At 31.8% G+C, this 18,661-nt stretch overlaps 1 protein-coding gene across 2 annotated transcripts in view; it reads left to right on the plus strand.

The window, feature by feature from the left end:
• The window catches only part of LOC113513007 (G-protein coupled receptor moody-like), a 159,396-nt gene that overhangs the window by 129,690 nt on the left and 11,045 nt on the right, over window positions 1-18,661 (plus strand). For both annotated transcript variants that reach the window (XM_052893609.1, XM_052893610.1), the window contains one exon: window positions 14,915-15,363. In XM_052893609.1, coding sequence (XP_052749569.1) covers window positions 15,124-15,363 — 240 coding nt within the window. In that variant the 5' untranslated portion in view covers window positions 14,915-15,123. The remainder of the gene's footprint in view (window positions 1-14,914; window positions 15,364-18,661) is intronic.

Genomic DNA, 18,661 nt, shown 5'->3' on the forward strand with positions numbered 1-18,661 from the left:
AGAGCACATAATGAGAAATATAAACATAACATTTTTCATGGAAAAAGGATTGAGTTTGTTTATAAACACAAAAAAAAACGTTCAGACAAAAAACAACTTTCCAGTAATACATCTAAAGTGCAATGTCTTTTTTATTTTAAAATGAATAACCTGCATTCGTCACGCATACGTCAGAGATAGTAACGTGTGACGCGTGCAAATAAGGTCAGTAAATATTCATAACACCTTTTTAAAATGTAAACCCATGTATGATCAATATACACTTTAAATCAGTCAGTTATATTTGAAAACCGTTATATAAATGGATGGTACAATATTTGTGACTTCACTCGTAGTCATATCGTGATGTTAAATAGCCAATAACGTTTCTGAAAAATGCACTATCAAATGGAAAAATAATATTTCAAATCCACCTGGCAGTTCCAAAGATTAGTGCATACAATTAACAAACTCTTTCGCTTTATTATGTTGTATTCTGTCTTATAAACATACAAATATTAGGAAAATCGCTCACATTATAGCCATAAATAATATGTTGTCTTACAACCAAACGTAGGTAGTTCGGATTTCCTTAGCACCCCTGACCCCGATGTTTCCAGCGTTAATTAAAATCGTCTGACTTATTTTATTATTGCCATGTTTCATTTTTGTGACTATTTTTGTGACATTAATTTTTTTTTCTTTTATTTAAAAATAAGAATATATTTTTTTTATCACAACAAAAGTATTTATGTACATACTTCAGTGATATGCGTTTACAAATTTACGCTTTTAGATCTGGTGAGTTTCGGCCGTAAATATCTAAATATTTATATTGTTTTGGCCTTCTTCTCATAGAGTTACACAAATTTATCTGATATTTGTACTGCAGGCTAATAAATTTAATCACACATTAAATGCCAATAGAATTAATATATTTAGAAGTAAATATACTCGTATATACACAACGCTCTATTTAGAAAAATATTTTAAGCAATCATGATCTGAATGAATCGATTCGATCAATATGATCGACTACTTTTGTTGGATCGAATAAGGTGGGACGATATTTGTTGTTTTAAATACGATCGAGTTTTGGAAAGTTAGTATTTGTTTTAACAATTTTGCTAAAACAACACTATTGCCGTTTCATAGAAATTTATAATTAGACGCTCTTACTTGATTATTCAATTAATTATATATTAATTTAAACAACATCCTACAAGCTTTTTGCTTTAAATTTTTGAGATAATACTAACAAAACTTATTTTTATCAAGCTAACATACCTAATAGATTTTAACTAAGATTCAGTGTGTCCAAAAATCCCATCCCGTCCCCAAGTTACAATTTTTAAAAATATTTTCCTAATTATTTTGTTATACTTTGTTCCAAATTTTTGCTTCCTAGACTTAATAGTTTCGGCTGTGCGTTAATAGTCAAACAGGTCATAAGATTTTACAAGTACATATAAGTTTCTACCCTCCACTTCATCCGCTTTACCAAGATATATGAATTTAGAACGTTACAAAATACTACTTATATGCACCCAAATACTGTGTGTATTCCAAATTTAAATAATAATTGATTTCAGCTTTTAAGATGCCAAAAGATACAGTTAAACTCTTTGTCACATTTACTCATGATAAATTTATATTATTTTAAAACACAATCTGATAAAAAAAATATGAAATTATTTTAATATCCACTCATGTAACAATGTCGTATCTTACGCTAGTAATATTTTAACATGTATCAATTTTCGTAACTCTAAATTGCCTATCGTGTTCGGTTAGATACCATTATGGGAATAATCCATAACTTTTCGTTAGTGAACAGGAGTACCCGAGTACGTTATACGTATACATCTATGCATTAAATCAATAACTGAACGGATAGTTATGGAGACTGAAATCCGAATCCGGAATATTATTATTATATACAATTTGTAAATTTCTAATAAATACCTTTGATGTGATGGTATGGCGGTTTCACTGCCTCGCCTTCTGATGGTCGTAGGTTCTATTCTGTCACAATACAAACATTTGTATTTATTAGTATGACTGTTTAATCTGAATGTTTTCTATATATATTTACATATGTATTTTAAAAAATATATTTAAACATATCAATATTTTTTTTACTTATAGTACACGCTCTACTTAATTTATAACTATGTTTTACTATGTAATATATCTAGTGCTATTTTATTTATAACTACTGCCTATCTCTCTCTGAAAGGGCTTAAAATTTCACTTCACACCTACAATATTTAACCTAAATTGAGGATGAAAATGTCTTACCGGATGTAATTTACGGTATTTACCTTTCCAAGTAGTCGGCGTGTTACAAGGATTAACACTTTCTCTTGAAGGACCTCATGAAAACGTTAGCCAGGGACGAACGTGGGCGAGCCCTCTTATACAATAACAATTATGTAACTATTCACGCTCCTTATCGATTAATACTTCTGTCCTCGTCAATTACTCATATATACCTATAGTAAGTTAAGATATTATTTGACAAACAAATTGATTAACCTCTATACGGTGCGCTCAATCGTTGCCCATTTTTAAAAACTTAGTTAATTCCCGCTACCTATCCTTATAATCACTTAGTCCTACGTACTTCCAGTTTTATGTGTGTTATATATATGTGTATTAGTATGGTATATTTGTATGTATTTATGCGTATATATGTATATGTATGTATATATATTTATATGTGTATGTGTATGTATATATATGTATATGTTTGGATATATGTGTTTATTTATGTATGTATATGTATATGACTATGCTGTCACAGATATTGTTTTTTACAAATCTATTTTTTTAACCCGGCTATTTATGCTTTAATTCTTTCTACCCAAAGGTTGTCTGGAAAAGATTGCTTAGCAATAAGACCGCCTTTTGTACTACACTATACGTATTGAAAATTGTTTAACAAATCATGTTATGTTGGTGCAATAAAGTGTTAAATAAATAAATAAATAAAATAAATAATTAAGCTTCGGCTTCGCAATACAACGGCGACTTCGAACTGTCATGTAATATTTGAATTTAGAACGCGAAATCCTTAGGCGGAATCATATTAAAATTAGTAAGGTCACCCCGTATTATTGCGAGGAAGCGATTGTTAATAGTTGGTGAAAACAATATTCCCTATCAAGTCGCCCTTCACGCGGTACTCTTTAGAAACCACCGTGGTTAATTCCTGGTGAAATTGTCAGGATGTGTCAACGGATCTGACTTTATTCTCATCATTTACTAGTGCTAAGCCAGCATATATTCATAACGCAAGCAAAGTAACCATTCCGTTTTCACTCAATAAAAAATCAATATTGTTGATGGCAATTTTTTTTATACACATAATAACGCCTGCAATATCAGAGGTATTACGACACTAATGAAGGGCATTGTGGTCAATTCATAAAGACTTGAACGTAATGGGGCATTTAACATGATTTCGTCCTCATCTCACGTCATTGACTACCCTACTAGCGTATATCAATAGCCTAATCATCCATAAAAGGTATCATTCCATTTTCATCTTATTAAAAAAACCTCAAATTTAATCCTCCTCCATTATCATTCAGAACACGAATAAATAAAAAAAATTGTTTCAGATTCAATGTTATTTGTTTTAAACATCACATAAACCTGTGTGACCTCGTTACGATTTTGTTTTACGTAAAAATACGAGTATATTATCGGCCACTGAGAAACACATTTAGAACTTCTTCATTACAGACTTGCAGACATTCAATATTATATATCTATATATATAACTAACGGGAATTTTATGAACTTATTATGTTGTTTTCGTTTCTGATTTTATCCGGAAATCTTCTTCAGGGGGCGTACGGCGGTTTACGTCACAGCATCTTTTGCACTGCGGATGAATTCAAACAATTGTCAGAAACGACAAACATAGTATGTTCATAAAATTCTCGTCATAAATATATATATATATATATATATATATATATATATATATATAGACATCGTTATATTATTTCATTATCGTTATATTTTTAAACAATGAACATAATTTTTAAAAATAAAAATAATAAAACTCAATCAATCTCAACGTTAAATTTATCAACAAAGAAAATCCACTTTTTTAGACCTCTGAAATCCGAAGAATGTTAACCTTTTTTTAGTACAGATTATTAAATTTCTTGAGAGCTTGAGCATAATTAAAAATAACAAATTCTCATCTCACTTTAAGGTACCATTTTGATATTTTGCCTTACATTTACCAACCGACTTAAAAAAAAAAGGTCCTCAGTTCGGTGGTATTTTTTAATAATTGACTATTCATGTCTATAAGCGACGGTTACCACTTTCCATCAGGTGTGCAGTCATCTTGCTTGCCATTCTGAGTTGCATAAAAAAGATATAAATTACATTACCAGTTTTTACCAGCAACTTCGTTCGCGTGATTGGAATATACTGGTTGACTGAGTTAAAAATCAGTTTATTTCCTTCTTCATACTAAATACTACATGTATCTATACCAAAGTTTTTGACGAAATGATAAACAAACAAACGCACTTTCATATTTACAATTTAGTGAGAATAAGTATAAAAATATATATTTAGGTCAATTCTGAACTGAATTTTAATCAGTATTTCCTTCTATCTTGGTCCCTTACAATTGTCAAAAATTATTTCAATGTACATTTTTTTTATGTAATAAAATGTTACTTCATCTAAATTCTCATGTGACTTTGATCTTATATCAATAATATGTCTGCCTTTTAAATAAATAATTAAAATATTATATAACATTAGTTCCTTAATCATTTCCCAAATTTATTTATAAACAAAGCTAGCGGAAATTGCGTGAAAATAAAATTTTATAATCCTTGTTAACACCAGTCTCAGATTATGCTCATTAAATTCTCAAAAGAACTCTAATAACCCTGTAGTTATAATGTTGTACCCACAACATTTACAGTGCGTCTAAAGGTATCAAAAATTTGCCTATTACACTTAACTACTTTAGAACCCACTGGCAGCGCCTCCGCCTTCCTTTCCAATCGTAAATATCTGGAAAATCTATAGGAGATGTCTTTGTTCAGCGGTGGATAATTAACAACTGATATGACGATTATAAAGTATAACATATTTATACTCGTAGTAAAACACTAAGAAAGTACTACCTAAATACTTTTTGAAAAGACCTGAGTTCCAAATTAATCTTATTATGATTCACGTAAAATAGTTTTTAGTTCTTCCAGTTAAAAAAATTGTCAATAAATAAATAATTACAGTATATAATTGTCAAATTTTACTTAAACGTAAAACTAAACATGAAGAATAACTAAAATATTATTAAGACATTATTAAGACAGTGAACAACTAAGTCCCGTGATTAAAAAATCTGCTACCGATGTTGTTGAATGAAACAACCACTTCAGTAGGAATGATAGGAAAATTTAAGTTCAACTTATTTTGTGTTTTGTGTTTGTTGTGGTGGGTGCTTATAGTTAAGGCCATGCTGTCCTTAGTGAGCGGTATGTTTGATAAATGTACAAGTCGCCATTATGGTTTTCTTGTAATTCGATGACCTGCCCTAAGAGAAAATTGGTACTTATGGTGTCTAGTTGATCAGAGAGTACTTCACATTACGTACTTGATGATTAAAGAATTTATAATAAAAATATTTCAATTTCTATTTTATTTGTGTGTTTGTCTAAATAATAATTAATTAATAACAAATTACACTAATAAATTGAATGTAAACTGTGATTATATACCTGAAATAATAAGATATAATTTATTAATTTAAATTAGCGTAACATCGCCAATCAGCCTTTAACTGTCTACGGCTATACATAAGCTTTCCTCTTGGAGGATTTTGCCTGCAGTTGCCATGATTGGCAGGCGGATTAGCAACCGCAATTAGGCTTAAGAAGGATATTCACGTAAAGCCCATCTGTATACTCATCCGAAATTAATCCAATTTTAAAAACTAGTACCTATATATTATATATACCTTTTTTTAACATGTGGATAATCTTCAACAAGACCGTCCCAGCTGCCAGAGGGAGGGCAGATGGGGTGTGTAGGATTCTCTAACACCGACTCCATAACTCACGCCGACGAAGCCGACACTCCAGAACTGAGCAAAAGCCAACGGTAGTACATGGAAACAATGTCAATCGATCAATATACAATAAAATGTCTGAAATAAGATATAATTTTCATAATACTTTATGCATAACGAAACAACCTATAAACAAACATTTCAAAAATCCATTCAGTTTTAACTGAACACAGCTGGACTTCACGTTTCGTGAAAGTTTTCAGAACATCAATCATTCGCCCCCTCTCTAACCCACCACCCGGGCGGATGGCAAGTTGTTTTACAATAAAACGAACCTACTTAGATATTTAGGTTATTCTTGTTTTTGTTTTTTCTATATACCTATGTTGATTGTTATCGAAGACTTTGACAGTGTAACGATTTAACGTACTACCTCATGTTCTGATAACTGTAAGTTGGATAACCTGTACAATACAAATCTGAGTAGGTATATGTATATGCCACTTCAAACAAAATATTTTATATAAATTCTATGTAACCACCTTTATGCAACATAAAAAATGTAAAGTTTTTTTATTTTTATTTTATAGTGGTTAAATATCTCAATTATGAATACACAGATTGGCCTTATCTATTTGTTTGCTACAAAACATACATAATTTCAATTATAATGATGGAGAGTAAAGTATTCGTGTCTTATATATAATATATTTATTATCTATTGAAATAGACAATTTATATAAGTTATCTATTACAATAGTAGTATTTGTATTGCAACTATACAGAACTATCTTCTGTATATGTACATAGCGTACTGAAAAATATTACTCAGAGGGCAAAACGTTGATTTTTGCCCAAAACTTCTTTCATCAATCAACATTTTGTCGGGACCTCTACTTACTCTATAAGTACGACGAGAACATTTTCAACATTTGAGATTCAATATCAATCGTCGGTTATTCTATAAATATTTTTCTGCACTGGTCTGAGCACTGAAGCTGCCGCTTTTCTTTTTGAAGGAAAAAACTGCTTATTACGAAGAAAATCTATATAACCTACCTTCTTTTTTCCTGCTACTCTAAACGCGTGGATTTCAGAAGTAGAAAAACCAATGAAATACTTTATCTTAGATAGCGTCTTAACATAAAATATATATGTACCATATTTTAAGTTAGATCTTTAGGAACAAAACTGAAAATCGCATCCAATTTGGTACAATATTTTTTGCGTGATGCCGGAACAAAAATCCCTCAGATCAATTTTTTTAATTATCTCCCATAGACATTTTCTAATTATAATTTAATTATATTAATAAGATATAATATAACTACTTGTTTTGGAGATACAAAACAGCATTCATTATTAAAGTCACTTATTTTTGCGAGCAATAAAACTTATTTAGTTTTTAATGTAACTTTGGAATTAATTTTGTTACAACAATAATTTTTTACCAAAATTCTCTTCAAACGTAAACAAATATATTCCAGATTTATAAGTAAGCTAATATAATAAAGCAAATGGAGCACAAAGATAGGTAATCGTATTATTGGATTGAAAAGTTACTCGTGCTGTAACTTTGTGTAACACATAGCACTCACGTATTATTTTATTTGGTTAACGTTTGCTTTATTTGATAGAAGTTTCTATGCCCATAAGTTTCTAATGGAGGTGTTCTATTATGTCTACTGTATTTACTGTGTTTCGATTTGAAGGGTGGGATATGGCGTGAATTTACAGGGTACAGAGAAATAACACCTGAGTCCTCAGGAATAGCAACGCATGGAGGGTATCATGGGCAAAACAGTATACTCTGTTATGTCCATAGTACTACTCATGCGACGGTTACCACTTTCCATCAGGTGGGCCGTCAGCTTGTTTGCCATTCTAAATTGTATAAAAAATCACTGTTATTTTCTTCGATGTTTAAGCGAATACGTGGGCCGACTTTGCCTTTCTTAACTTAAAAAAATAGGATAGATACTTACCTACGAGTAATCCCAGCAGCTCTTTACGGGATCTAGCGTTCTAATGGTCACAAAAATGACACGAAACACGGAAAAATACTTGCCCAAAATCCGGAATAGAAGAGCCGGTCGGTGCAAGAGGACAACATCGATGTAAAGACGGACACAATCAGTCTATTGCCCCAAATTATAATATTAATGATTATTTGTATAACGAAAAGCGAGCAGATTTAAATATTACTATAAATTATATTTTAAATTTCAAATTGGCGTCACCAATATTCTCTAAATTATCAGGTATCGTTTGCCCCCTGTGTTGTAAAAAAAAAATACAAATTGGTAATGTAAAAGCGAAAAAATATAATAACATCTTAGAACAAGATAGACAAATAAGCTCTTCGCCTACACAATATAAGCTTGAAGCTGATTTGGTGGGAGTATGAAAAAAACAAGTTCTTATTACTTTTGTTTTCGAGTAAAATTAGTTTCAAGTAGATATATTTGGTTATAATTAAATTTAAGTGCAACATTATAGGACATTCAGAAATATTTCGCATAAAAATTTGTACAAAAAATATGCAATTTAATTCAAATATAATTCTGAACATCGAACTGTCATATGCATGCATTTACATTACACGCGCACTAGTGTAACCATTTTCTTGTCTCGTATCTGTGCTCGGGTATATGATTGCATTGGCAGTCTGTCAGTACGTGACTACGTTATACCACGTCTGTGGTATATTTATTATATCTACTGCTCTATATCTTTATCAAAATTGTGATTTGAATATATATGATTATATTTTTAATGGAAAGGATTTACTCCTATGTTATTCTCATATTAATATTGTTAAATATTAAATCTAATTCAAGATTAAAATAAATAAAAATTATCAAATGGCTGGTCTAAGTCCTTAGGAATGGCAATTCAATCGTATCATAAGCATTATAGTGTATTATTCTGACGTATAAGGTGATGTGTCCATTTTTCTATTAACAACTAGCTTATTTGTCTTTCCAATATGTATAAAAATTGTAAATTTTGAAAATATGCGATTACTTAGATATAAATGAAAAATCTTACTAATACAGTAAAATTGTAACTAGACGATGTCTGTACAAATTTACAATTTAAATTAATGTGAAGGGTCTTAATAAAACCAATACAATATTTTTTTAGAAATTTTGTCTCTTTGTTCCGGTATCACACAAAGACTGCTGCACCAAATTGGCTACAGTTTTCACAATTATGTTCCTGAAGGTCTACCATAAAATCTGATATACATTTTATCTTTATATTCTATCCAGAAGTGATTTATTTCAATGCTTTTCTTACTTCTGAAATACACGTGAACAAAGTGGTAGCAAAAAGTTATATATAAAAACACAGTTATACATAATTAACCCTGAACACTATCACGTAGCACCATGTAGTCACAAACTAAGCAGAACTTGTATTATGAATACTAGACAACATATTTAAAAAAGTTTTTTTTTTTTATAATTCCATATTTATCCAATTTTGTCATATGTAACATATTTACAAGAGGAAGACTTTGTACGAAAGTTGTCCGCTAGGTACCTGTGTCCCATTTGTGTTTTGATTTGAAGGGTGAGATACAATAGCATAACAACTTAGATGGTATCATGGGCAACACAATATATTGTATCCATGATACTTTTCATGTCTATCGGGGACGGATACCACTTTCCATCAGGTGGGCCGTTAACTTATTTGCCATTCTAAGTTGTATAAAAAAAATAAAAAGAAATGTATGTTATAAAATATATCTGGATATAAACAATAGAGTTTACGGATACAAATGTTTATATTTTTAGTAGTCTGAACCCATAACTATCTTAAAGAGATGCTTTCTAAACGCCACCCCAGCATCTTCAAAAACTGTGACAATTTCGTAAATACAATTTCATAAGTTCTCTACAAGGAGATCAATCTGTTCAACCAACTATCTAAACGGCACGAAAACGACCCGACGGCTATTGGGGCGAGCTTAAATTGAATCCGACGTTTCCTCCGGTTCCGCCTGACGCTACCGTTTAGGACGAAACCTTTACACAGAGGCCAACATTATTGACTTATCTTTGTCTCTTGCTTACTATGAATCCGGTTAGCCTCCGGATATAGTTGGACATAGTAAATTTATTATGTTATTTCACTTTTCAGATCTAGGTCGATATAATGAGACTATCATCACTCTTCTTTCTGGGGAGAAAGGGATTGTTAGTAATGGGGTCAAATAGCCCCATTGCTAGCAATATACCCTGCCAAGTCGACCTCCACGTGATTCCTCCTGGAAACCATCGTGGCTAATTCTAGTTGAAATCATCAGGACGGGCTAACTGACCTGCTTTCATCCTCATCAGTCATCTATCACTGATGCCCCACCAGTGTATACCGATAGCATAGGCAGGGTTACCATACCATTATCACTCATTAAAAAAAAAGCTTTTTTCTTCATCATCATAATCATCATATCAACCGTTAACTGTCCACTGCTGAACATCTGCCATAAACTGCCTATTGATAAAATATACTGTTTGTTTATTTGTTTGTAATGGGTAAACTCAAAAAACACTCTGATTTCAAAAATGCTTACACCTATATAAAGCTACATTATTAGCGAGTAATAAAGGTCTTATTTAAAACAATTTGATATCTCTACAAATATTACAATAATTTAACTTAAAGTATCAAGAATTTAACTTAAAGCTAATATAAAATACTTATCTCTTTCTAACCCTCTATCCGTGCGGAACTGTGGCGGATTACTAGTAAAGACCATTTGTCATGCGATTTGATGTGACACAATGGCTTCAAACTCGTGGATGGTATTTTTGAAAGGGTTTAGCAGCTTCTATATATCACATTACTTTAGCAGAGTTTTTTACTATATAGGGTTCTGCCATTGACCTTCATTCCACTTGATAGAAAATGATAATGAGATCCATGTTGGGACTCGCTAGCCCATGAATTAGGGGAAAATTAATTCTGAAGTTTCGGATTTCAATTTCATGCGTACAATGAAATTCTTTCATGTCGCAATCTAGCTCATAGACAAAGCGATATTTTGTTCGTCACAAATCTTATAATGAATTATCTAGATGAGCGATATTATACCATTTTGACAATATTTCTTTTGTTATTTTAAAATCAAGGTCTAATCCATTGGGATTCCTAAATTTTATAAACTTTAGGGATCTACTTATATATTTTATATATGTCCGAAAAAAACAGTTCCTTGTAAATTTGAGTCGGCATAGTGCGGTCAACCCTTGAAAGTAATTTATTTTCATTTTGGTTATTCATATTCATGGACCATTATGTCTGTGTGTTCACTGAGAATGGTATAGTCACATGTTGTGCTACAATTTAAAAAATTAAGGTATAAGCACTATGTATCTCTACCTATATTTGTAAATATATGTATATAGAGTCGCAGTTGACAAGCTGTGAAATAGGACAATATAACATGTGTTAGCAACATTTGTTTATATTGTCACCGTTGTTCGCAGTCGATGCGAGGGTAGGTGGCGCGTGGGTGAGGATTGAATGGCCGTCATTCTCGGGTCAACATTAATAACTGTCACTGACCTTATGAGATTCACAAAGTGCTCTTTTAGGGCTTTCCCTAATTTTACGTGTCCCAGTAGCCTGGACTTTTGAATTACTGTTTTAATGTAAAAGACGTTATGACCACATAATAATTGCAGAATGTGTTTTTTTTATACAATTTAGAATGGCAAACAAGCTAACGGCCCACCTGATGGAAAGTGGTAACTGTCGCCTATAGACATGAGCAGTATCATGGACATAACAGAGTATACTGTTTCGCCCATGATACCCCCCATGCGTTGCCATTCCTGAGGACTCAGGTGTTATTTCTCTGTACCCAGTAAATTCACGCCATATCCCACCCTTCAAACCGAAACACAGCCATGCAAACACAACTGCTTCACGATTGAAATACGAATGGGACAGAGGTACCCAAGCAATCGACTTTTGTACAAAGTCTCCCTCTAGTAATCACACACAGAAAAAGTATTTAAGGAATAAGATACAATATTTAAAATTAGCTAAAGGTATGGTCCCGGCATAGAATGGGCCACCGTCTCTATTCCTGTGGGTATCATAAGAGGCAGCTAAGATAATTTAAAAATCGAAATAATGGGCAGAAACGTATTCTTGAAATATCACCAAATTCTAACTGAGGCCTGCCAAGCAACTACTGGTAAATCACTCCAATAGAAGAAGATCTATGTTCGGCAGTGGATAATTAACGGCTAATATAATGATGATACAATAATTAAATATAAGATAGGAAAAACTAAAAATAATGAATCTAATGCCACGGCGCACGGTTATAGTAGTTTAGTATCCTGTTCTCAGACGGGACCACGGATCTATTTCAATATGAACAGAATACAGCAATATATAAATTGATAAAAACGCACGAAACAAGTCACGTTTAAGTAAGATTTTCGCCTTTGCTTGAATGTTTGTTTAAATTTCATCTGTAAGATATATTAGTACCAAACGCATAATACCTTAGTTTCCAGTCTGTAGTTCATTTCAACGTGTTATCGCGGAATTGAACGAAAAGGAACTTGAGAAGTTCGTTTCTAAATTGTTCCATTCAGCAATCAAACAGAGAACTGCGTATGCGAAAAGCAATACACTATAGAAGATCGCATAAAAGAGGGAATTGGGGAGGAATAATGATATGGTGTATTACTGGCCACTATGGTGACTACATATACTATATTTTCTTTTGTTTTCTGTCTTGTCATAGTCCATCTTGTATTACTTCTTACGATACGATTATATAAAGAGAACTACATCTATTCAGTTTATTATTATTTATCCTCCATTTGAGTCTCTTAATGATTCATGTTAAATATCTAAAGACTCAATTTATTTAAAAAAAAATCGTCTAATCTACTTTCATATACCTACTAGAAAAGTAGTTAACGCCACAATACTATTATGATTTGATTGAACTATAAGCAAATTGTTAAACCGCTTGTCTGAAATGTCGATTGTACGACAGACGAAACTGACAATCAATTAGTCAATGTCAGGGAAACTACAGCTTTCAGATTACCCAGAGTGGTCGGCCCTTCAACCCAAATTACTTCCATCTGTCATCTATTTGCATTAGGACGTGACTAAGGCAAACGTTTCGAACTTCTGAAACAGTCGTGTGAATAATGGTGGAACTATTACCACAATGATAGGATGTATGACAATCTGTACCTATAATATGTAAGCTGAAAGTTGCTTTATTCTTTTCTTATATTATAAATGTTAAAGTGAGTTTGTTTGTTCGTTACCTTAATACCTTAACGGCGGATGGGAAGCAATTGGTAGTAATGCCGATTACGAGTCCCATTATTGGCAATATACCCTGTCAGGTCGATCTCCACGTGATCTCCTGGAAACTATCGTGCTGAATCCCTGGTGTATTTTTTACGACGAGCTTCTTAACCTGCCTTTTCGTCACACCTATCATCCCTTACTGCCCCGCAAGCGTATATCGTTAGCCATGTCATCATGTCATCCATTAAAAAAACCACTTTAACAGCTTAATCAGTCACTATAAAATTTGGTACAGACATATTATAGAGCCTGAAGAAGGACACAGACTAGTTTTTATTCCGGTCAGTGAACATATCCGGTCACACAGACAAATTCGCGCGTACAAGCTAGTATATCTACAATACTTAGCGATTTATAGACCAATATCTTAGGTATATTAATAAATATAAAAACATAAGATTGAAAATACAAATTAAATAATTATAACGCGGAAGTAGACACACAACTACATTTTTCACTTCAATTCGAACCGGATTTGTCACAAAAGGCTCAACACAGAGTAAATCCTATTGGTCATAAAAAATCAAAATCGATTCATAGATGGTGATTCCATAACATAAGCACAAAATAATACAGGCGATTTCTATATAAAGGTATAACGGAAATTTAATGAGCTCACAATGTTTGTCGTTTCTAACAATCATTTCGACTTCATCTGGAATTTTTCAAGGGGAGACTCTTTGCATCACAGCGTATCGTCTCGCACGTCGGAAACGACAAAGTTCATACAATTTTGATATATATATATATATATATATATATATATATATATATATATATATATATATATATATATATATATATATATATACATAAAATTTATATATAACAATACAAACAATACAGAGGAATCCCTCATTTTGAAAGTCTCTTAAATAGGATATTAATAAAAGTAAATATTCTATATTACGTCAGTACAGTGTATAAACTGTGGTATAAATATTGACACAAATATTTGTTTAATTTGTAAATACCTATCTTGGGAACTCTTATGATATGACGCCGTTCAAATGAAGTTTTATTTGATAATACTATTTTTTCTTTCTAGATGTTTCTGTTCGAATTTTAATCTGTTGTCCTTTAATCAAAGGTTGTCTGTAATAGATTGAGAGTGCTTTATGCTACTGTATTTCACTTAAATTTTCTAATTGTCGCTGTATATTTTTATGTCTTTGGTGCAATAAAGAGTTAAATAAATAATATAATATATGCATCGTTACAATATCATGTGGCGAATTTATGTAATAGGTTTAGTTTGTTTTTTTATGATACCTAAGTCATTTATTTCTTGCATTATTTTGCAAAGTGTTAAAATATCCATATCGCTCGTTTTACCACATATAAAATTAGGTATATATTACTATTATACCATATTATTTTATATACAGAATAAATATATCTATATATATCAGTCTGTATAGTAATTAATTAATTCAAATAACCTTCCAAGTACCTACTGATTATAGTAGAAAATCTCTTCGCTTCAAAACTAACAATACCCATTTATCTGTACAGATATCAACGAGAGCAACATGACGGTGATACGGACACTTCCTGAGCAGTTGGAGGTGATAACCTCGCGCATCGAAATGGCTTATCAACAAGCACACACACACACACTTGGCCGGAGTAAAGTGTCAGTCGCGGACAAAGCCGAACGCGCGGCCACTTAAATGGCCCCTACATGTGAATTTTGTACAAATAATGTGCTGTAAAAAGTTAAAATGGGTGACTTGCTACCTAGTATACCTAAAAGCACGTTTGCTAGTGAACTAGACGTGCATAATTGGAGTGTTGTTGGCCTGGACGAGTACAAGACAGACGAAGCGCTTGCAGCGGTTGAGCTATTCAAAGATTACCCTGAAGCGTTGCTGAGGTTCGCCTCTGTGTGCTGTGTTTTGTTCATGTTGGTTGGCATTCCGGGCAATCTGATCACCATCGTTGCTTTGGCCCGCTGTAAAAAGGTAAATACAATTGTTTATTACTAGCTAATACCCGCTACTTTATCCGTGTGGTGTTTGTTATTTACCATATATATCGATGTATGTACCTGTTTATTTATTATGTCTAGAAATACTGGACCAAAATTAATAAATGACGTGTCGTTCTCACTCGAGAACTCTTTAATTCTTCGTGAGTTAGAGTATCTAAAATGTTGACCAGGGATATAGGATACTACCATGTAAAATTTCATTTAAATCGGTCCAACAGTTTTGGAAAGTAACCTGCACGAACAAACAGAGAAACAAAAACATTGAAAAAATCTAGATGTGTTCTATTTCACTTCTAACATCCCCCTAACTCGGTATTTTGCATTTTTTTTATGTACAGACATTCAACCTCTACAATTTTATTATATGTATAGATTTGTGTATATGACAGATAGACAGATATATATCGTGTATATCTAATAACAAAGTAATATTATTGTTTTCTTTATATTACTATGACTTTATTTCTCTCAACTTCATTATCAACAATAAAAAAAAAAATAATCAATAATTAATTTCAATATATAGTACATTATCTCTTGTAATAATTCAACCATTTTGTTGAATTTTATTGTTTTTCCCTCATACAGTATTATCAATTCTATTTTGGAATTCCAGTGGGATCAAAAACCACGATTACGACGTCACATCAATATTAAAATTCTATTCGAACAGAAACTTATTGTAGGGATGAGCAGTATCCGTATTTTATATCGATATTTTGGCAATATTGATATTAGTGTCGAAATATCGTTGACTAAGATTGATATTATCGTAATCAGATGTATCTATAGATATTTTTTTAATATCGATATTATCTTTAACCTTACAATTTGATGATCAAAAATACCGTTTTCTTCACCTTTGATTACACATAAACAATAGTAAGTCACCAATTATGACGCTACGTTTACTATTTCCTTGAACTAAAATATCGATAATTCGATCTTTTTCCTAAATCACCAATATTTTGGTTTTTGAAGATACCACTGTCAATGCCGAAGTAATATATTTCAATAGTATTGATAAATATCGCTCATCTTCTTCTATCTTCTTGTAATTAATATTCCATAGGTTCAGCAAAATAAGAAGCAATGTCAGATTGCCAACAAAAATATCCGAAAGAAACTTAGGGAAAATGACAAAAGCATTTACTTGCAATAAAGATTTTCTAATGAATACTACAACAACTACAACAATGATTACTAAGATCTTTGTAAAAAAAAACACAAAGCCTATCCTTACCCTTTTTCAAACTATACTCTAAATGATGACAGAAGAATCACGCGCTTAGTGAATTCAAAACACTTACTAATATTATAAATGTAAAAGTGAATTCTTTTGTTTCCTACTTTTAAATGCATTATCGAATTAATTATTTGTTTTAAAATTTGATAAACACGTGCTCTTTTTATATCGTTTGTCCCAGTTAATGAACATATCTAAACAAAACTAATCTATACTTATAATAAATCTGTAGAGAGGTCAATTCTGTACATGAAATGATGGGTGATTAGTGATCGATACTGATGCCAAAAATACAATCAGTAAAATTTTTGTCTGTCTGTCTGTATGTATGTATGTTCGTTATAGAAACAAAAACTACTCGACGGATTTTAACGAAACTTGGTACAATTATTCTTCATACTCCTGGGCAGGTATATTTTTCATCACGCTACGATCAATAGGAGCAGAGCAGTAAAGGGAAATGTTGGGAAAACGGGAGAAGTTACTCCATTTTTTAGCTTCCGTCGCGTGTGCAGCTTTAATGGCCACTTTTTAAAATGTAAAAATGTCCACTCGTGCGATGCCGGGACGGACCGCTAGTAAAGGAATAAATAGCTTAACTTTGCTTTCAATGTAGGTGACACGTATTATGGGGGAGGATGGTAATACCCGTTAAATGGCAGCAGATATCTGTAATAAAGATGCTAATGACCATCCCTATACGTAGAGACCGTGAAGGTACCTACTCGTACATGCATAACTTATCATTCACTTAATATTATCTTCTAACCACAAAATATCATTAAAACCGTTATTTAATGAACTAGTGTATTTATTTATCACACAGAGGAAGTATTTAAGAAAACTGGTATATCTTTATAGAGGTATAAAAGACAGAACAATAATTTTTAGAATGTTTGTATGCATGTCTGTTTGTATATTTGTTCCAGCATCATGCAAAAGTTACTGTATAAATTTAGATGCAATTTTTACAGTTATCTTTCTGAATATCGAACATAAAATCTAGTATATGTTTTATCTGAATAGGTCATTTATAAACCTATTTAATTAGTTTTTCTATTTCCAAAATTCAAGGACGGATTCAGAGACAAAAGATATTTCACAAATAAATAATGAGCGTTGACATTTTAAAATATATCGCATCCAAATTGGCCAAATGAAATTTAATAAATTTAGAGTTATTTAAACAGTCTTTATTGTTAACCCAAGTGATTACATTAAAATAACAAAACCAAAAAAATACAAAAAGGGATCCCAGATAAAACAATGGGCGGTTTTATCACCAAAAGCTATCTTTTCGGGCATTCTTTACATGGAAATTATGCTCTCTTTGCTTTAAATGGAGAAAAGAAATCCACTGACTTAAAAAGGTGGGAGGTTTTTATTTTATCATTTATTTCGTGATTATTGTTTGTAAATTTTATTACTGGATTCGATTTGGTTATTATTTTTGGCCATTAATTGTCCACTTTTAAGTAATGGTCTTCCCCATAAGAGGAGTTTTATCAGTTGTTGCCACGCTTGGCAGGCGGATTGGCAACCGTAGTTAGACTTTGGTGATATTTTAAGGGGGATGCTACTGCCCATCTCTCGACCATGACAACAATTGATATGATGATAATGCTGATACACATTTTAAATGTAATCTCTTTCATTGGTTCAAAATCCACACATACAAATGTTACAAGAAGAAGTTATTTAGATAATATTTTTAAACAGAAAACAGGACAATTCTTGAATGTTATACATTAAATACAAGTCGTTGAATCATATTGTCACGAGTATTACAACTACGCAGCTATAGTAATAGATAAGGAGCTTTTGATTTTATTTACATCCTTATCTCGAGAAACAAAATGTCTTTTCAACCGACATCAAAGAGAAGGGGGTACTCAATTCGGTTGTTTTTTTTATGTTTGTAAATGCATCAGTTGTAAATAGATTTATATTTTTTTTTATCTGAAAGGACATACTTACAGATTGTTCTCATAGAAACGTTATCAAAATCGATTCAGTAGTTTAG

The sequence above is a fragment of the Galleria mellonella genome, unplaced genomic scaffold (assembly GCF_026898425.1).
Source record: "Galleria mellonella isolate WM207_F2 unplaced genomic scaffold, CSIRO_AGI_GalMel_v1 utg182, whole genome shotgun sequence".
In the NCBI taxonomy this organism is placed as follows: domain Eukaryota; kingdom Metazoa; phylum Arthropoda; class Insecta; order Lepidoptera; family Pyralidae; genus Galleria; species Galleria mellonella.